This window comes from Channa argus, chromosome 5 (assembly GCF_033026475.1).
Source record: "Channa argus isolate prfri chromosome 5, Channa argus male v1.0, whole genome shotgun sequence".
NCBI lineage: Eukaryota > Metazoa > Chordata > Actinopteri > Anabantiformes > Channidae > Channa > Channa argus.
In genome coordinates this window covers 23,245,935-23,267,107 of record NC_090201.1, presented here as the reverse complement: position 1 = coordinate 23,267,107, position 21,173 = coordinate 23,245,935, and the positions used below count along the sequence as shown (strand labels likewise).

Sequence of the window (21,173 nt, the reverse complement as noted above, 5' to 3'; positions counted from 1 at the left end):
GAGCATAGGATTTCCCTTTCCCTGTGCCAAAAGTTTTGGTTTTTGCATTTGCTTTGGAATTATCAGCTCCAATGGTGAAAGCAAAAATAGAGTTTATCAATATTATGTCATTATGGTTGTGCAAGTGTGACACAGCATGATGCATTTATTGGGTAGCTGAAGAAAAAGTGAGTTTTACTAATCTAAACATGTCCAGATGAAACAGATGTGCCCTCAAACTTACAACAAGTTGCTCCAGTGAGTAAAGCATTTGTCAGGGTTTCCCACACTGAATCCTGGGATCTGTGATCAATGCAGCACAATAGGAGCTTGAATGCATCACTGACAAGTTTTGGCCCTGTGCTGTTGAAAACCTCAACCTTTTTGAGACAAAACCTCAAGACACCTCAAACCATGTGGAGCAGAAAACACACTGGTTTTCAAAGAACATTGGTGTACCTCAAAACAGCCTTATTAATAATGTTGTTAGTAACCCCAAACTTTAGACACGCGTCTTCCAACAGTGAATGGAGTTTTATATGTCAATCTGAAGTTATGTTAAAAATAGATTGAAAAATAGAATAAAATAAACCTTGCAACCAACAAAGCGACTATAAGACACACACATACAAATGTTATTTTATTGTTATATATTGTATTGATAATTTAACAAATATGGGCAAAACAGCTCATGAGTTATACTGAGACATTTTGAGTTTAAGACTTAACGTAGTTGGACATTGTCTTTTACCATGTTGCAAACAGATTCATCTTCTTCCTGGACACCGGGACTTTACCTCTGTAACTGTACAGTGTAAATCCGGAAACAGTTCTTATAACTTAAATATAAAAATGGTCAAAATATGACTTAGTGTTATATCTGAACCCATGTTGAGAGAATGTAGATGAGATCTGGTTGCATTCAGGTATGATACAGAAATGGCACGATGGCATATTCAGACATTTTTATCCAGGTATGGATCATGTACATACTGTATCTGTATACTACGAAGTGAATGCTGACTTGGAATTTTTCATGACATGACATAATACAACTATTGAAAAATGAAGCTGGCAAAAGTTAATGTTGGCACCACAGAGACAGACAGTGAAAGAAATACAGAAGACAGAGACATAATTCTTTCTCTGAAATGTGCCAACTCCCCTTTGGAGACTAGTCGGGTGCTGGTGTCATTGAGGATGTTAATCACACTGAACTGTTACTCCGCTCTCACTGCTTTCCCACACTCACCACACTCACCCCAGGCTATAGCTGAGCTCAGACTCAACAATAGACATGTGCCTTGTTAAATGCTAATTCATCCCCACACAAGTAGCTCCCAGCTCCCCCCTGAGGGCAAAGTTTGTTTAGAGACTCTCCTCAATTAGGAGAAGGAGCTAGAGAGATAAACACAAATATTTGGACCTGGAATAAAAACTAATAACCACTTAAGGAAGTTGGGAAAAGATTTTACCGAAATCCATTTTGTGATACATTTTTAAGCCCTATTTTTTAAATCTTATTTCTAAAACTATACAGTAAGCAGTATACAACAACGACACTGATATTACGAAAGGTTTATTAACATGCTTTTTTTGTCCAAAGTCACAACAAATTCTAAATGATATTTTATTTTTATTTTCATTATATGTTTATCCAGATGTGGACAAACATGGTTTTTAAAAAGGCTATTTGTATTTTAAATGTCTTGAAATAATGATGCTGGCTATATCTAACTATACCATGTCACACTATATTATATTAGCACTATTTCGTTTTATTCAAAAGAGGTGAAAGTCTCTCGATGAATGTCTCCTTCTACACATTTTTGTGTGAATTCACTTTTCATTTTAAAACGTACGAAAACCAAATCTTAAAGGTAAATGTATATATCGTGGGTCTTAATGAGTAAAAATGTTAAAATTCAGCAGTAAAGTATTCCTCCTCCCCCATCAGAGACATCTTTGTCTGGTCTGCCTTTATTGTCCCTCTGGGGCTCTGTGAGTGGGATTTCTCTGGTTTCCCACACTCTGTCCATTCACTGCTTTTAAGAACAAAAGAAGTGTGTCTGGTTGCACATCACATTAATTATGGAGTCAGTTTACGAGTTTTGTCTCACTGCCTCTGAATGGAAATTCCTGTCATCTAGACTTGTCATTACCAAGTTTTTGTAAAATGTCTTTAAGGAATGTAGACATGCTAAGGATTAATGAGCATTCAAAAGCTCATTCCCCCCCAGATTCAGATTGTTCCTTTTGCATTCCAGGCGGTTTATTTTGACGGGAAGGATGAAAGGGGGCGCATTCCTGAATTGATCAGGTGTTGCTTATACCCCAATTAGACTATGTATTTTAAGTTCAAGCGCATGTGTAATGGCTGCACTTACACTTTACTTGAAACTTGACCGGATAATTTTCATACGGCTTCTGCTGGATGCAATATTACTCTGAAATGTTACTTTATTCATTTAGCTAAATTAACAACCACAGAGTTTCAAACAAAACCAAGAAGACAAGATGAATTATTGGTATGGTTTGGTTACTGTTAAGCTCACATTACACACATTTAGTTTTAACACACTCCCCACGTGTGGGATGGGATAATCAGCGTGTGCTCAGTCAAAGTCATTGATCTGAGCATCAGGCAGTACATCTGCTCTTTCTACAGGGTCACCACTTTCCCAGATTCACACAGAGCTTTGTGAGCCTCTCTATATCCCCCCCTCCCTCCCTCCCTCCCAACCCCCTAGTCCTCCACCTGTTCCCCTGAGATCTAACTATTGTCCCCCGGGCCATAACAGCATTCATCGTCTTGCATCCCTTATTGTCTGATGTTGCTCTGTGATTGGCTGAGACTGTGAGAAACTGCAGCCAGACCAAGACCCACACATTCATATGGAGATGTGGGACCATAAATAGGAGGGATGAAGCCAGCAGAGATCAGATTCTCTCTACAGAGACCTCTACAGCACACAGATGCAGACATGGCACCTACAATCACTGCAGTGAAGAGCAGTTCTCAGGAGCATCTGACTCTGACCCACAAGGTAAATTCAAGACACAACAAGATTTTAAATTAAATAATGACAGATGGAGTTCTTTCACATTAATACTGTATTTCAGAATAAGTTCATTAATGACTTTGTTCTTCTCTGTGCAGCTCAGAAAACCTCAGGTGGAGAAGTTACGCCGAGAGCGAATCAACAGCAGCATTGAGCAGCTCAAGTCTCTCCTGGGTCCAGAGTTCCTCAAACAGCAGCCAGACTCCAAGCTGGAGAAAGCAGACATCCTGGAGATGACAGTTTGCTTCCTGAGACGACTGCAGCAGCAGCATCAAGCTGTGGACTCAGCAGCTGTCGACCAGGGCTACTCCAGGTGTGTCCAAGAGGTGGTGCACTTCCTGTCCAAAGAGGAGGTGAAGACACAGACCCAGAGACGACTGCTGAACCACTTCAAAAAGCCTCAGTCTTCCTGTGATAAGAATCTGACAGAGGCTGACTTCTCTCCTCTATGCTCCACAGCCTGTACAAGCATCGGTAAAGACAAGAGTCCAGTCAAGAGTGATCTCTGGAGGCCATGGTAGACACCTAAGGACTTGTATAAGTGAACGCTTTAAAAGTGGTTATTATTGTCATGAGACTCATTGCTTATGTTATTGCAATTTCTCATATTTATGCCTTTTATGAAGGTCAAAGTTTCTGTGATATTTGCAGAAAACAAGTTAGGTACTATTTTGTATTTCCAAATTGTTGAGACACAGTTTTCCTGCAACGTGCAAGGACAGTCTTGAATACTTATATATATTGTTGGTAACACTGACAACGATGTATGTAATTTTTTTTCCATTTGAAAAAACATTTATTCATGCTAAACATGTTTGAGATTTTTTTATGTGATATTCACATGTGTTGTTAATGGAAATGTTTTTTTTTTAATGATGATCACTGAATAATTTAACAGTCTGCATTTGTAGCAGAGGATTTCATTGAGACAAATGTGCTGCTTTATAACTCTGTGAGTGACAGCACGGATACCTTCAGTGAAGGGCTTGTTGTTTGGAAAATGTCTGAAAATGAATGTATCTCTTCAAGCCAAGTGATGCGAATAAAAACAATCAGAAAAAAAAAAAAAAACAGTTTGCATTGTTTTGTTTTATCAAGCTGGTAGCACAATCTCAAAAAGATGTCCCCAAAAACACGTTGGCCACTAAGCCTGACCTTCAGACAACTGCCGGTTCTGCCTTTAAACCGTGAGCTTTCAGCCTCCATGCAAGTTGTGGTGTGAAGTGGCACTCCATCAACTCCATCAGTCTTTGGTTCTGTTTTTGGCTTTCATCAAACCACTCACAAAACCAATGTTTTTTTTTTTTGAAAGCATTAGAACTTCGTGAGGTCATTATCATTAGTCCTGAAACACTCTCCAATAGTTTAATTTGTATAGAGCTCACTTTCTTTAAATGTCTGAACACATGTTCTTTATTTATGAGTAATATTTGACTTCTTGGTAAATACCTTTGTCAGTAGGATCATCTGCCACATTAGATTTACCAGCAAATCTCAACTATAGGGCAGGAAACTGTCTTTCTCTCACTTTGAATGCGGACTTTCCTCTGACCATTCATGGTCTAAATCCTAAAGTGATGGAGCCTTTTCCATTGCAGCTCATAGACTGTGGAACAGTCCACCCCTCAGTGTTAGATCTCCACCTTTTGTCGCCCATATTCAATGCATGCTAAACCCTCAATTACTTTTTTTTTTTTGTCCTTTAGGCTCATTCCATGAGTTCAGGGATACAGGGGATCATTTTCTGCATGTCGATTTGGTACAGTTTTTACGCTGGATGCCCTTCCTGACGCAACCCTCCCCAATTTCTACCGGGCTTGGACCGGCACTGCACAGCTGGAACCACTGACCCTGTGGTCCATGGACAACTGCCTTTACCAACTGACCTACAGCCGCTCACCACAAAAATATTAAACCTATTGGCAAACTAATTTGTCTGTTATGACCATTAGACTTTATTAGACTTTAATTTTTTGTTGTGGGTTTTAACTAGTGCTTTGCATTTTTTTTTCTCTCTGTAAACCACTTTGGTCAAATGTCTGTTGTCTCAAATATGCTCCATAAATAAGTTTGACTGCTTTTTTCAAGTTATGTCTTTATTACTCACCTCCCTGCGCTTATATCTGCGATTACATGGTTCTTAAGAAGCATTTCTCTCACTCCCCCACACTTAATTACCTGTGCTGGATGTATACTATAAGAACTAAACTGTCTCCAAAACTGGTTTAAAATGGGTCACATGAGAAGACTTGAATATTTTACATGTTTTTATTTTCTTGAGGTCAGCACAAAAGTATCAAAACAAATTTAAATCCACTTTGGATGAATAGAAACAAAAACGATGAATAGCTCTACATTTGCATACATGGCATACAAAAACAATACCAAATCCCTTTTCAGAAGAAAAGCTAAGGTTTAAGAATATGATACACAAAACCTTGAAACAAGGCAGTATGCGAACTGTAATAACACAATAATAGCCTGTACATTATTTTCACAGGAAGAATATGTAAGCTTTGTTGTTTCGCTTAAAATGTTTTAGAAATGTGAAATTTGAAAAAATACTTAAGGTAAATTAAAATATATAAAAATAAAAACTATTTCTGCATAGTTAAGAGACTGGATTTATCTCCTGTGGTGATTTTCAAAGAAGAACTTCAGCCACGAAAACCATAAATCCCACACAGAGTATAGCAGCATTTAACACAGTTTTTACTTCTTACTTTGAAACCAAATTTCTTCCTGTGGTTGGACTGAATCAACATCATAAGCTGTGGAAACATCTTTTTTTTTTTTTTTTACAATTCTTGTAAAAGACTAATATAGGTGTCTTTGAATCCTCTTAACATAATGCAAATAATGCATTTCTCTACACACCAAGATGCAGTTGGCATCAGTACAGTCTGCTTGTAGCTCACAGATCAAGAAACTGCAGCTGCACAATTGCAGATCCAGTGCCTTTTTTTAGTCCGTCCATGGTCCTCATTAACAGCACAGTGGAGCCACATCATCCTCGGCATCAGGAAACAGACGTAAAATGTCCCTTGAATATTTGGAGTAGCCGTTGTGTGATAGCAGGGCTTTTTTCAGAGTGAGCAAGGACTTTGTTTTCTCCACGATGTCTAAAACGGGGATCCCGTTGTGCAGGTGTTCACCAATGAGAGACTTCAGCTTCTCCACTCCAATGCAGCACTTCCTCTCGAGTGAGTGGAGTTTGCACCTGAAAGAAAGCAAAACATCAACATTAATTAGTACATTCATGCTAATATTAAACTAAATGTAATTATTAGTCGTGCAGAAATAAAACAAGATCATTTTCCTTGTCGGGACATTTCGTTTTTACCTAAAGAGCTGCTCCTTCATGCTGTCCTGAAGAGTGAGGTCTGCGTACAGAGCCATTTCAGAGTCTGTTTCTTATGTGGAGTTAAGGCGTAGCTCACGAGGATTCCGAGGCTTTCTCTGTTGACATCTGCATTTCTGGTCTACATTTATGCTTCTCATCCAGCGTCTTTTTGCTCTTCAGCCAATCACGAGCCTCGCAGCTCTGGACAATGGAGTGAATTAAATGGCTGTCACATAGAACAGGTGGGATGCTTTATCTGTCTGCCACACATCAGTAAGGTCAGTGGGAAAGTGTTCCTTCTCAAGAAGACACAGAAAAATGCTTTTCCCAATGTCGTGCTCACACCTGGAAACAATGATATGGCTGATGTAAGTGGCACAAATATAAAATAAAAATACAAATTTCAACTGCAACAACAAATACTGATAAAGAAGTAATTAAGAAATTAAATTCACAACACAGGCAAAGCTGTAGTAACACACTTTATGATACCATGGTTATTCTATTCCCAGTTGCATTGTTAATAGTTAATTCACTTATTATAAGTCTAAGTTATAAGTATGAAAATAAAAAAACCTTATACTCAGTATGATAGGAGACATGCACAGAAATGCAATTATGTTTTAAAGATACATGTTTTCACTCTGTCTAAGCAGTAAGTTACAGCTAAACCAGATGGTTTAGTTGTGAAGTGGCCTTCTGTCTTTCCCCTGCCTGAGAACAGTCCTGAGACGTTGTGGGAGCAGACACACTTCTATTGTGTGCATGGCTGAGCAGCCTGCATACAGAAGTGTGGGAAGCTGTGAGTCGCGGTGGCTCCCAGCACCAGAGACAGAGGAGGGCGTGTGACCAGGGCACGTTCAGTCTTGTGCAGGGAGCTGCTTGGGGGGGCTTAGATGCTGGGGGACTGGGAAACCTGAGCCCCCTCACATACAACAGACAGATGGAGAGGAGATAAATAGGAAGGTCAAGGCACCTGAGCCTGGTTACATATCAGTTTCCAGTTAGCTGCCTTTATTGTATTTTGTCCCAAAAAGAAAAACACAACTTCTATACATTATATGTGAATGTGAAATTAATATCACATGTTGACTGTTTGTAAAAAATAACTTTGAAGTCAAAAATTATGAGGAAAAATAAAATCCACATTTCAAAATTATATTGAAGTAACTGGAAAACAACTTTTTTTTTCAAATGTTAGTAATACTTAACAGTAAAAAATTTGAATTGAGCACCGAAATACGGTTTTAAAAACCTACAATACCATTAAAATGCCTGAAAATAACATCTGAATGTTTGAAACGTGTTTTGCAAACATTAAACTTTGTCCTTTTAGAGTTGAAACTTTTTGTCACTGTGTGCTTGGCCTCTTGCTCTGCAGTGTTTCGGTGTCTCTGACACCAGAGGAAGATCTGCAAACCTGCCGGGGCAGGTCAGGAAGCTCACAGAGGCTCAGCCAATCACCTGGCTTCTAACACAATAACACAATCAGCCAAGCGACATACTCTCACTCTCATCGGTCGCACCACACAGTGTCGGTTTATATGGTCGTGTAACAGCTGGGAGCGGTCTGTTCAAACCAAAACACGAAACATGAGCTTTACGATGTCGGGAGTTAGTTTGACCTTCATGTATTTGTTTTATCATATATATTTATAAATGTAACATTACCTTATAAGTACTTAAGCACTTAAGGAGGGTTTTGAGGAATTTCTTTTTTACATGAATATTTATTGACTTCACTTCACCATCACTATAGTTACTTTTTTAAATCAGATTAACAAAACAAAAATACCGTGTCATCATCATCACACTATATTAATCCCTGGTGTGAATTCAGCAGCTATCCAACATTATGTAAACTTATTCACATGGACAGTGGTTACAGTCGAAACATATCATCATGAAACTAGGGTTTGAGATTAAAATCAGCCCCATTATTAGCAGCTGTAACATTAAAGTAAGCAGAACATAAATGTCTCAGTATTTTCACTTTGGTACCTAAAATATTTGTTTAGCTAATACTTTTGTACTTTATGTATATTTTTTAAATCAGGACTATACATGTACACAGTAGTATTGCTACTTTTGCCTACAGTAAGTAAATGAGATGTTCCAAACAACCAGGTCCTCACACACACACCCACCTTGAATGTCACATCAGCATCTGAAGACACCAACATACTAAGTAACAAGAGTCAAACACCTAAGTAAATGTACACAGTGACAGGACATGGTAAACTGATAGTTGCTATAGTTTGCTGGTAACAACTACAATTGTTGCACATTTGTTAAAATTGTTAAACAATGTGTTAAATTGCTTATTTACCATTTAATGTAGTCATTTGCTAAAAAATGAAAACATTTCAGGGGCCATAATTGTTTTGTTTTTACATGTGACCACAATTGGCCACAATTGTATATAAAATCAAAGTTAAAGTTCATCCCACTTTTACAGGAATAGTATTTTTTAAACAGGTAGTCACAACAGTGACAGCAAAGTCAGTCACCTCCACCCAGAAGAGGTAGGCAGCTGTTCAAATTGCTGAAGACAAGTTCTAGCAACGGTAAGATCGATTTCATCAGTAACCACAAGAAATAAATTTAGAAACACACACTTTTCAGCAGCCAGTGTATTTATTCAGCAAGGCACAATGATGCATTAGAACAGGTTCAATAACAGGTGATGATACATCACAACAGCTTGTTGGTGTCTGCACCACACTACTCAAAGAGAGCAAAGAAACATCTATCTTTATAAAAGATGTCTTAAAAACCTTTACAGTATTTGAGTACACAGGTCTCACAGTCCATTTGACATAGTCACAATAAATTGGCAATTTACAGGTAAATGACTAAACGTGGATTTTAAACCAGATCAGTTGCTTATAATTACATAAGATAAGTAATCATAAAGCAATACAAATGAATAGAAATCAAGAGGCATGTTAGATTCACACAGGATGTTCACTTTCTTAAATGAAAAAAACAACATGATGCTGTTATTTCCACAGGAAATTTTATGTTGAAAAAAACAAATAATTCTGTTTATACAGAAGAACAACAATATTTCACAGAAACCAGTTCCAGTTATCTTTGACCAATATGGTCAGCTCAGTTTGTCTGGTGGAAAGTCTTTTGGCTTTTACCACGGCCTCCAGAGGGCGCTGCTTATTGGACTCTTCTCTTTAGTGATGCTGGTCTGGACATTAGAGCTCAGAAGCGAGAAGTCAGTCTCTCTCAGGTTCTGATCAGAGGAAGACTCCAGGTTGTCAAAGTGGTTTAGCAGTTTTCTCTGCTGTTGGTTCTGTTTTTGCAGCTGGATCAGGAAGCAAACTGTCATCTCCAGGATGTCTGCTTTCTCCAGCTTGGAGTCTGGCTGCTGTTTGAGGAACTCTGGACCCAGGAGAGACTTGAGCTGCTCAATGCTGCTGTTGATTCGCTCTCTGCGTAACTTCTCCACCTGAGGTTTTCTGAGCTGCACAGAGAAAAAAAATCATTAATGAACTCATTCCGGAGAACAGTCGAGGAAAACAAATCAAGATGTGATTCATGTAGAACTTTGGTTGAGTCTTGAATTTACCTTGTGGGTCAGAGTCAGATGCTCCTGAGAACTGGTCATTGCTACAGTGATTGTAGGTGCCATATCTGGATCTGTGTGCTGTAGAGGTCTCTGTAGAGAGAATCTGATCTCTGCTGGCTTCATCCCTCCTATTTATAGTCTCACATCTCCGTATGAATGTGTGGGTCTTGGTCTGGCTGCAGTTTCCCACAGTGTCAGCCAATCAGAGAGCAACACCAGACAATAAGCCATGTGGAACAGCAACATGCTAAATGGTGTTACATTGCCCAGGGGACAATAGTTAGATCTCAGGGGAACAGATGGAGGACTGGGAGGGGGGGTCATGGAGGGACTCATGGAGCTCTGTGTGAATCTGGGAAAGTGGTGACCCTGTCGAAAGAGCAGATCTCCTGCCTGATGCTGAGATCAATGACTTTGATCACATGCTAATCATCGTATCATACATTGATAAATAGCCTTTGGCCTATGTTGTAATGTATAAAATGCATGTAGGATACATATAAATATCTGAACTAAGTGAGTGGGGATTGTGATATTTTGTGGCACTTAGTCAAATCCCAAAATGCAGCAGCTCTTTTTAATTATACATTTTATTCACATAGATCATCAAGGAGGTGATATGAAGAGGAGTTCTACAACATATTGTAATACAGTAAGAGGTGTATTAAAGAATCTAAACTAAACACAGGACAGTCATTATGCTGCTGTCCAGATCAAACAGTCATTGGACACGTGCCTTGAAGTCGCTGTGAGTAACAAGTTGATCCCGGTTTCCCACACTGACTCCATGTGCTGTGACCAATGAACCACAAAGGAACCTGTGTGACAGATGCTGGCTGTGTGTTGTTATAGCAACAGAGTCTGACATCACCAACCATCTGGAGGGAAAGGTTCCTATTGGCTGGCTCAGTCAGATTGTAAAATTTGAAATCAGTGGTAAAGAAAATTTGTAAATAAAATAAAGTAGCTCATCACTAAGGTGATTCACAATCTCATATTTGTCATAATAACTTATTTTAATAATTTTGCTTGTTTGCTGTCCATTAGGTGAAGTGAATATGCAGCTTGCCAGACAAAAGGGTGGGAGGTTTCCTGGGGGGGTTCAGCAGTTTCCTGAAGTGTGCCAAATCCCTTTGAGGAATCACTTGGCTGCTGGTAGAGTGCTTGTCATTCACACTCAGCTCTGCTCTTCAAATCTTCCCCACCCTCTGTCTGTTAGCAGAAAATTAGGCTTATGCCCCACAGATGGACTTTGAACTGTGTGATAACAAACATTGTGCGGCTAGTGCTGAAAGACAATGTACAGTATTTGAGGACACACACTGATCTTCAAACAGATCTTTTTACTTAGTACTCAGCTAATACGTCCATTATGACAAAAGATTAGTGAAAACAAAAACAACTTTTCCACCAATCTTGCAGTTTTTTTTTTTGTCCTTTCGGCTTATCCCTCAAGTTGGTTTAATCCCCGGCTCCTCTGGTCACATGTCAAATTGTTTATAAGTGTGTGTGAATGGGTGAATAAGAAGCAGTGTACAGGGCTTTGACTGCCAATAGGTAGAAAAGTGCAGATTCACCATTTACAACAGATCAGATGTTAGTGATCACAGAGATGAATGATTTGTTTTATGAACCAGTGCATGAGAAAATATTTTTTCCTAACTTAAAAGATATTGTTGCTGTGATTTCCATTGTCTAGCAAGCTGCAAATTAAATCCACCATGTGGACAGCAAACAAGCAAAATTACCGAAGCTTTGAACTGTATGAAAGTTAAATAAATATGATAAATATGAGATTGTGAATCACTTTAGTGATAACCTACTTTATTTTATTTACAAATGTTATTTACCATAGGGAAATGTTAAAAATGTATTAGTTTATACAGAAGAACAACAGAAAGTAGTTCCAGTCATTTTTGACCAATGTGGTCATCTCAGGCTCATCTCAGTGTCAGGTGTGTTGTGTGATGAAAGAGTTTCAGCAAGATATTATGGATGTAGTCAGAGCGGATATGAGGTTAGTGGCTGTGAGAGAAGAGGATGCAGAGGATGGGGTTAGATGGAAGCACATGATTCGCTGTGGAGACCCCTGAAAGGGTGCAGCCGAAAGGCAAAGAAGAAGATTTAGCTTTATGTTGCACTTAGGATGGTTTGCTCATTATTATGCAATAAAAACAAATTTAGCAAAACTGTGCTCCAAAATGTTGAAAATGACAAATCCAAACACTTTTGAAATCTAAAGTACAGCTGTTTCTAAAGTGCACCCAATCATGCCAAGCTTGATTCCCCCCCCCCCCCCCCAACATTATCCAACATTAACATTTGTGTAATGACATACACAAAATACGCTTTTTATAAAATTTGGATTTTTTTTTTTAGCAACAATCCAATTTTACAATTTACATCATTGCCAGAATTTCTAATGGATTTGCTCAGTCCGAAATTTTGCGAAAGAAAATATGTGTCAAATTGGTGAAAGGGTTTTTACCGCTGTGAAAAAAAGTTTCAAAATAAGATTTGATTTTAAACAAAGGAGAGAGATCCCAATTTCACGATCCCGAGTCCCTTTAAATCTCTGTCTCTTCAGGGCAAAGGTCTGTATCTATTGTCCCTCGGGGCTCTGTGAGTGAGTTACCACTGGTTTCCCACACTCTGTCTTTTCACTGTGGTAACAATAGAAGTGTGTCCTATTATGCATCAGATTAGCTTTAATTATCGGCCGCTTCCACAACAAGTCATGTCATTTTGAAGTCTTTCAATTCCAACATGTGAATCTGCACCAGTAATTATGACACAGAAAATGTCTCATTATAATATCTCCACTTGGCCTAGTGGCTTGTAAAATGCAAAAAAAATAACTGTTATGAAATCTGTTTTATGGTAAACATTGTAAATTACCAAGACGTGGATGAAGTCAAAAGTCAGTGCTTTTAATGCTTTTATTGAAAGGTCAAACAGTGGAATCGTGCTTTATTGTACATTACATAACATTTGTAATCAGGTCATCATTTGCATAAAATACATGAACTTGACAGTTGTAAAAACAAAACCGTGGGGCCAAATATTTCGGAATCATACGTATTCTTATTATGTTTTATGGTCCTACATTCCTACACATTCCTACATTTAAATGGAGCAACATCAGAGGTTTTGTGCTAAAAGTTACACCCAACACGTATCTGTATTGGTATTTAGTTATTGGGTCGGTTGAAGATGCTCTTGAGATTTCTATTAACGGAGGGGGGCAATGACAGAGATGTCTAATAGTAATGTCAAACCCTAAAACATCAGGAGGTTTGTTGCCATTATGATGAGGGTAACTATGAAGCACAAATATGCAGCAAGACAAAGATTTTCAGCTTGTAATGTTTTTTATTCAAAATTTGCCAGGAACAAATGTTTTTTTTTTTTTTTAAATCAATTGATGATACATCACAACAACAGCTTGTAGATTTCTACAAGACACACTGTACTCAGAGCGAGTAAAGGAATATCTGTCTTTATAAAAGACAAAAAATTCACACTAAAGAAATACAAAGTATTCACTGTCCTGTAATTTGTGACCAAATGGATTAGAAGTAAAAATTAGAAATGGACCAAACAACAGGTCAAATCTTTCTCAACTAAAACGAGCAAATGATTCTCCAAAAGAGAATCACAACAGGTTGATACAACACTTCCATCATATAACCAAAATTCAAATTTGAAGCACAGTAAAGATCACCAGCTATTCCGTCACATTTTACCATCACATTATGTGCAGTAAAGTGTAAAAGTATTACAGAAAAACCTTTTATGGAATAAAAAGGATAAACATTTGGATCTTAAAACAGATCATGTTTGACTAATCGTAATGATTAAAATGAAGCTCTATATATGAACATTTCATCACATATTTCATCAAAATGATCAATAAGAGTGAAAACTTCAAAACTACAAGATCTTCGCATTGTTAAATTAAAACAAACTGTTGCTGTCATTTCCATTGGAAGCATACATCCTTCTGTTCATACAGAAGAAAAGGTCTATACATTTCAAAGAAACCAGTTCTAGTAATATTTGACCAATGTGGTCGTCTCAGTTTGTCTGCTAGTGACTTCAGTCTGTAGGTGTCTACCACGGCCTCAGGAGGGCGCTGCACACATTGGATCTCAGAAGAGACGTCAGTGTGTCCCAGGTTGTGATCAGAGGAGGAAAACATGCTGTTAAAGGTTCAGTCTCTGTGTCTGTGTCTTCACCTCCTCTTTGGGACATACCCTGATCGTCAGCTGCTGAGCTTGATGCTGCTGCTGCAGTCGTCTCAGGAAGCAAACTGTCATCTCCAGGATGTCAGCTTTCTCCAGCTTGGAGTCTGGCTGCTGTTTGAGGAACTCTGGACCCAGGAGAGACTTGAGCTGCTGTTGATTCGCTCTCTGCGTAACTTCTCCACCTGAGGTTTTCTGAGCTGCACAGAGAAGAACAAAGTCATTCATTAACCTATTCAGTAGTACAGTATTAATGTGAACAAATCCAATATGTTATGATTGATTTTAAAGTCTGGTTGAGTCTTGAATTTACCTTGAGGTTCAGAGTCAGATGCTCCTGAGAACTGGTCATTGCTGCAGTGATTGTAGGTGCCATGTCTGCATCTGTGTGCTGTAGAGGTCTCTGTGGAGAGAATCTGATCTCTGCTGGCTTCATCCCTCCTATTTATGGTCCCACATCTCCATATGAATGTGTGGGTCTTGGTCTGGCTGCAGTTTCCCACAGTGTCAGCCAATCAGAGAGCAACACCAGACAATAAGCCATGTGGAACAGCAACATGCTAAATGGTGTTACATTGCCCAGGGGACAATAGTTAGATCTCAGGGGAACAGATGGAGGACTGGGGGGGTGATGGAGGGACTCATGGAGCTCTGTGTGAATCTGGGAAAGTGGTGACCCTGTCGAAAGAGCAGATCTCCTGCCTGATGCTGAGATCAATGACTCTGATCACACGCTGATCATCATATCATGCATGGATAAATAGCCTTTGGCCTATGTTGTAATGTATAAAATACATGTAGGATACATATAAATATCTGCATTAAGTGAGTGGGGATTGTGATATTTTGTGGCACTTAGTCAAATCCCCAAATGCAGCAGCTCTTTTTAAACCATAATTTAATTATACATTTTATTCACATAGATCATCAAGGAGGTGATATGAAGAGAAGTTCTACAACATATTGTAATACAGTAAGAAGTGTATTAAAGAATCTAAACTAAACACAGGACAGTCATTATGCTGCTGTCCAGATCAAACAGTCATTGGACACGTGCCTTGAAGTCGCTGTGGTAACAAGTTGATCCCGGTTTCCCACACTGACTCCATGTGCTGTGACCAATGAACGACAAAGGAACCTGTGTGACAGATGCTGGCTGTGTGTTGTTATAGAAAAAGAGTCTGACATCACCAACCATCTGGAGGGAAAGGTTCCTATTGGCTGGCTCAGTCAGATTGTAAAATTTATAAATGTTGGTAAGAAAAACTTTTCATAAAGTAGCTTATCACTAAGGTGATTCTTTAATTCTAATGTTAGCTTTGATACGATTAGAGGCTTCTGTCATAATTTTACTTTTGTGGTGTCCATTAAATTTGTTGAGTGGGGGGCGGGCAGCAGTTTCCTGAAGTGTGCCATGTCCCTTTGGAGAATGACTGGGCTGCTGGTGGAGTGGTTGTCGTTCACACTCAGCTCTGCTCCTTAAAGCTTCCCCACTCCTCTGTCTGTTAGCAAAAAAATTGGCTTGTGTTAGTTCTGGATCTGAAAAAATATGTGGCACATATTTAAGAAATGTTGGTGAGATCCAGCTCCTCTGTCCCTATAAGACCCATTAGATCGTACTGTCATTGATTTCTGGACTAAGAAACAAACTAAGTCCTCTCTAAGGCGTTTATTCAAACTAGATATGTAATGAAATAAAGAGCAAGTTTTAAAGCCAGAATTCCATCAGCCTCTGTTGCTTCAGGGCAAATGTCAGCATCTATTGTCCCTCGGGGCTCTGTGAGTAAATTCCCTCCACTTTCCCACACGCTGTCTTTTCACTGCGAAAACAATACAATAGAGAAAAGGTGCAACCTCTTGAAAAAGGATGATAAGTGACTAATAAGTTCATGATTAAAACACTTGATAGCTACCCCAAAATATAACATTGCATCAAAATACAGGTGAGTGAAAAGATTTGTATCCACTTTATCTGAATTAGGAAAAAAGTAAAACAATGATAGTTATTCTTTATTTACAGAATATTCAAAGCACATCTAGCTATAGTACAAATGTCCCTTCATTATCAGAAGTAACACAAATGTTTACACTTAGTCTTTGATGCAGGACACCAGTTGTGTTAAATTGGTCTTGCACTTTAAAATTGTTGATGGGTGGATCTCCAGGGGCAGTTTCATGCAGTTAAGAGCAATAAAAACTAAAGGATCAGGAAAACATCTTTCAGAAGACCTCAAAATTAAACTGTTCAATCTTCACCAACTGGAAATGGATAAAAATATTTAGCGATACCAACTGTACAGACCATTATCCAGAAATAGAAGAAACGTTGAAGAACTAAGACTTGTCCAAAAAGACGCTGTAAAGATCATCAAAAATAACTGAATGAGGTGCCTTGAAACTTTCTCAAGAGCTACAAAAGAAACCAAACCAATCAGCAGGGGACCTAACAAAGTCTTTAGGGGCAACTCCAATAAGGCTTTGGGGCCTGGTGGCTCAGTGGTAGAGCATGGCTTGGGATGGAGAAGGCTGTGGGCTTGAATCCCACCCCACCAGGTGCGGCACCACCCATCCATCAAGGGCCACGCTGGTGCCGGTCTCGAGCCCCGACAAAAATAGGAGGGTTGCAGCGGGAAGGGCATCCAGCGTAAAACTCATATCAAATCAATGTGCGGAACATGTTGCGCTGTGGCGACCCCTGAAGGCACAAGCCAAAAGCCCACACCTTCACAGTCAAGCGTAGTCTGCCCAAGTCTGGACTATTTGGGAGAAAAGCATGCAGGAATCCATTGTTTAAGTCTAGACATAAGGCTTTGCTCTTGGAGTGTGCTGAGGAGCATGTGAATAAACCAAGAAAGATTTGGAACAGGATTACGTCATCTGATGTGGCCTAAGTTAAATTATTTAGCCCTAATTCACACAGGAATGGTCACCATTGAAACACAAGATGTCCACTGTATAACCACCAACGCATGTTCCAAAAAAATCCTTCTGTATTTATAAGGTGAAAATGTTGCCTGAGAGGAATTCAATAAACTAAACGTGGAAGCCTCTTATTCATCTGCATACACAGTCCAACTGTAAAGGAAAATTACACCAAACAATAGTTTCAGATGGAAGTGTTTGTTTATTCAACAAGATGCAATATTCCACAGAAAGTATGAAAGAAGTGATGATACATCACATAAACTTGTAGGTTTCTACAAGACACTGTACTCAGAGAGAGTAAGGGAACAACTGTCTTTATAAAAGACAATGTACAGTATTTGAGGACACAGTGCTCACTGTTCTTTGACATTTTTCGAAATGGATCCAATATTTGTTCAATATGAACAAATTCAAAAAGACATACTGAACATCAGGTCATATCAGTCAGTTACAGTTACATTGTCTCTAAAACGACAACACTGTGACATTAAACAAGTCTTTTTACAATAAAAGAAAAACTTAAAACAGATGATTTTTCAGTAATCAGCTGAAGTTAGAACAAATCCACTATGAAAAATGTTTTAGAAAACAGCAATAATTTTGATCAAAATGATCATGAGTATTTAAGAGGCAGTAATTATCAACATTACATTATATTTTACAGTTTCATTATGAATACTGAGTTATAAAAGTATCAAATATAAAAGTAAGTACAGCAAACCTATTCAAGAAAATAGGGTCAAACACTTGGATCTACAAAAGATCAGATGTTAGTAATCACAGAGATTAATGATTTCATACATGCAACATGCATGAGAAAATCTTTTCTTTCTTAACTTGAAAGAGATTGTTGCTGTCATTTCCATAGGAAATTTCACCTTAAAAAGTCTATTTACTAGTTGATACAGAAGAACAAACTTATATTAAAGAAACCAGTTCCAGTAATCTTTGACCAGACTCCTGTCTGTAGGTGTCTACCACGGCCTCCAGAGGACATTGCTAACTGGACTATTCTCTTTGCTGATGCTGGTCTGGAGATTAGAGCTCAGAAGCGAGAAGTCAGTCTCTCCCAGGTTCTGATCAGAGGAAGACTCCAGGTTGTCAAAGTGGTTTAGCAGTTTTCTCTGCTGTTGGTTCTGCTGTTGCAGCTGGATCAGGAAGCAAACTGTCATCTCCAGGATGTCAGCTTTCTCCAGCTTGGAGTCTGGCTGCTGTTTGAGGAACTCTGGACCCAGGAGAGACTTGAGCTGCTCAATGCTGCTGTTGATTCGCTCTCTGCGTAACTTCTCCACCTGAGGTTTTCTGAGCTGCAAAGAGAAGAACAAAGTTGTTAAATAACTCATCCTGGAGAACAGTATTAACATGACAAAAATCAAGATGTTGTGATTCATGCTGAACTTTGGTTGAGTCTTGAATTTACCTTGTGTGTCAGAGTCAGATGCTCCTGAGAACTGGTCATTGCTGCAGTGATTGTAGGTGCCATGTCTGCATCTGTGTGCTGTAGAGGTCTCTGTGGAGAGAATCTGATCTCTGCTGCCTTCATCCCTCCTATTTATGGTCCCACATCTCCATATGAATGTGTGGGTCTTGGTCTGGCTGCAGTTTCCCACAGTGTCAGCCAATCAGAGGGCAACATCAGACAATAAGCCATGTGGAACAGCAGCATGCTAAATGGTGTTACATTGCCCAGGGGACAATAGTTAGATTTTAGAGAAGCAGGTGGGGTATGGGGGGAATATGGATGGACTCAGAACTCCCATGTGAATGTAGTGACCCTTTAGAAAGAGCAGATTTACTGCCTGATGCTAAGATCACTAACTTTAAGAAAGCACACTGATCATCATATCACATGCTGTATGTAGTAGAATAATGTTTATCCTGCATGAAAAATGTGTAGGATAAACATAAATACCTAAACTAAGTGTAAATTGCCATGTGTTTTGTCAGTTTCATTTAGCCATAACTTGAAATGTAGCAGGCAAAATGAATTTTTGATAAGCTACAGTAGAGATTTTTGACTATTTCCTTGTTCTTTTTACAACCCCAACTCCAAAACATAAATAAAAACAGAACGCAATGATTTGCAAATCCCATCAACCCATATTTTATTCACAATGGAACGTAAACAATGTATCAGATTTTGAAACTGAGACGTTTTTCTATTTGGTGGAAAATATTAGCTCATTTTGAATTTGATGGCAGCAGCCCATCTCAAAAAAGTTGTAACAATGGCAACAAAAGACTGCTAATAGTTCCCAAATTAAAAACAAATGGAGGAGTGTGTGACAACTAATTAGGTTAATAGGCAACAGGTCAGTAACATGACTGGGTATAAAAGGAGCATTTCAGAGAGGCAGAGCCTCTCAAATGTAAAGATGGACATAGGTTCACCATTCTGTGACAAATTGTATCCAAAATTGTGGAACGATTTCAGAAAAATGTTCCTCATTGTACAATTGTGAAGACTTTGCAGATCCCACCATCTACAGTATATAATATCATCAAAAGATTCAGAGAATCAGGAGGAATCTCTGTGGGCAAGAGACAAAGCCAAAGGTCAAATGGATGCACATGATCTATGGGCCCTCAGTCAGCACTGCATTAAAAACAGGCACGATTCTTTACCGGACATCACTGCATGGGCTCAGGATCACTTCCAGAAATCACTGTCTGTGAACACAGTTCACTGTGCAATGTGACTTAAAGCTGTACCATGTAAAGAAGAAGCCATATGTGAACACGATCCAGAAACACCACTGTGTTTCTCTGGGCAAAAGCTCATTTAAAATGGTCTGAGGCAAAATGGAAAACTGTTCTGTGGTCTGATGAATTAAAATTTGAAAGATTTTTTTGGAAAGCATGAACGTCATGTCCTTCAGACTAAAGAGGAGAGGGACCATCCAGCCCATAATCAGCAATCAGCATCTCTGATAGTATGGGGGTGCATCCAGTTGCTGAACAGTCCCGACCTTTTACCTTTGGCGCATCATAGAACAAATAAACCAGCAACAAAGGCCCAGGACTGTTGAGCAACTAGAATCCTTCCCCAGACAGGAATGGGACAACATTCCTCTTCTAAATCTCCACCAACAGCTCTCCTCACTTCCCAGACATTTACAGACTGTTGTAAAAAGAAGAGGGGATGCATCACAATGGTCAACATTACCCTGTTCCAGCTTTGTTGAGATGTGTTGCTGCCATAAAATTCAAAATGAGCTAATATTTTCCATATAATGGTATAATGTCTCAGTCTCAACATCTGATATGTTGTTTATGTTCACTTGTGAATAAAATGCGGGTTGATGAGGTTTGCAAATTAGTGAGCTTAGTGAAAAGTAAGATCTACACCAATGAGACCTGAACACAGGACAGTCATTATGCTGCTGTCCAGATCAAACAGTCATTGGACACGTGCCTTGAAGTCGCTGTGAGTAACAAGTTGATCTCGGTTTCCCACACTGACTCCATGTGCTGTGACCAATGAACCACAAAGGAACCTGTGTGACAGATGCTGGCTGTGTGTTGTTATAGCAACAGAGTCTGACATCTCCAACCATCTGGAGGGAAAGGTTCCTATTGGCTGGCTCAGTCAGTTTGTATTATTTGAAATCATTAATCTGCTGTAATGTAACTTATTAACAAAGTGATCATTTTCATACAATTTTAGCCTCCTGTTATACTTCAGTCGTGCCCAAACAAGACTAATTGAATTTGCAGATCTAAACATAAAAGGTGGGAGGAGTTCCGTAAGTGTGCCAAATCACTTGGGGAATAACTTGGCTGCTGGTGGAGTGCATGTCATTGGCATTCTGCTCTCCTCCCCAGAGCTTTTCCACACTCCATCCATCGGCAAAAATCATGCGCCCCACTGAAAATGGACATGTTAAAGTGAATGTCTACAAGCAGTGCGCAGGCCCTGTTGCCCCTTTAGAAAATTCTCCCCCATTAAATTAAAACCTGGCTGATTTAAAAAAAAAACTTTATGAGAAGAATAATTGAATTCTTTACGTGTCAGACACGTAAATCAAGTGAAATGC

General features: G+C 39.0%; 3 protein-coding genes and 1 pseudogene across 3 annotated transcripts; 1 reads left to right on the top strand and 3 right to left on the bottom strand.

Moving 5' to 3' along the window:
* Nucleotides 1-2,903: 2,903 nt before the first annotated feature.
* Nucleotides 2,904-4,094, top strand: LOC137127624 (transcription factor HES-5-like). The gene is made up of 2 exons (XM_067504856.1): nucleotides 2,904-3,026; nucleotides 3,140-4,094. Exons 1-2 carry the CDS (start codon nucleotides 2,904-2,906, stop codon nucleotides 3,560-3,562), a joined length of 546 nt encoding a protein of 181 aa, XP_067360957.1. The 3' UTR covers nucleotides 3,563-4,094.
* Nucleotides 4,095-9,002: 4,908 nt separating this feature from the next.
* Nucleotides 9,003-10,090, bottom strand: LOC137127620 (transcription factor HES-5-like). The gene is made up of 2 exons (XM_067504844.1): nucleotides 9,968-10,090; nucleotides 9,003-9,862 (listed from the first exon to the last, which is right to left on the bottom strand). The coding sequence occupies exons 1-2, from the start codon at nucleotides 10,088-10,090 to the stop codon at nucleotides 9,530-9,532; spliced, it is 456 nt and encodes a 151-aa protein (XP_067360945.1). The 3' UTR covers nucleotides 9,003-9,529.
* A 3,944-nt stretch (nucleotides 10,091-14,034) lies between these two features.
* LOC137128197 (transcription factor HES-5-like) lies at nucleotides 14,035-14,647 on the bottom strand (annotated as a pseudogene).
* A 2,706-nt stretch (nucleotides 14,648-17,353) lies between these two features.
* Nucleotides 17,354-18,668, bottom strand: LOC137128196 (transcription factor HES-5-like). Its single transcript, XM_067506010.1, has 2 exons — nucleotides 18,557-18,668; nucleotides 17,354-18,443 (listed from the first exon to the last, which is right to left on the bottom strand). Exons 1-2 carry the CDS (start codon nucleotides 18,617-18,619, stop codon nucleotides 18,111-18,113), a joined length of 396 nt encoding a protein of 131 aa, XP_067362111.1. The 5' UTR covers nucleotides 18,620-18,668; the 3' UTR covers nucleotides 17,354-18,110.
* Nucleotides 18,669-21,173: the final 2,505 nt, after the last annotated feature.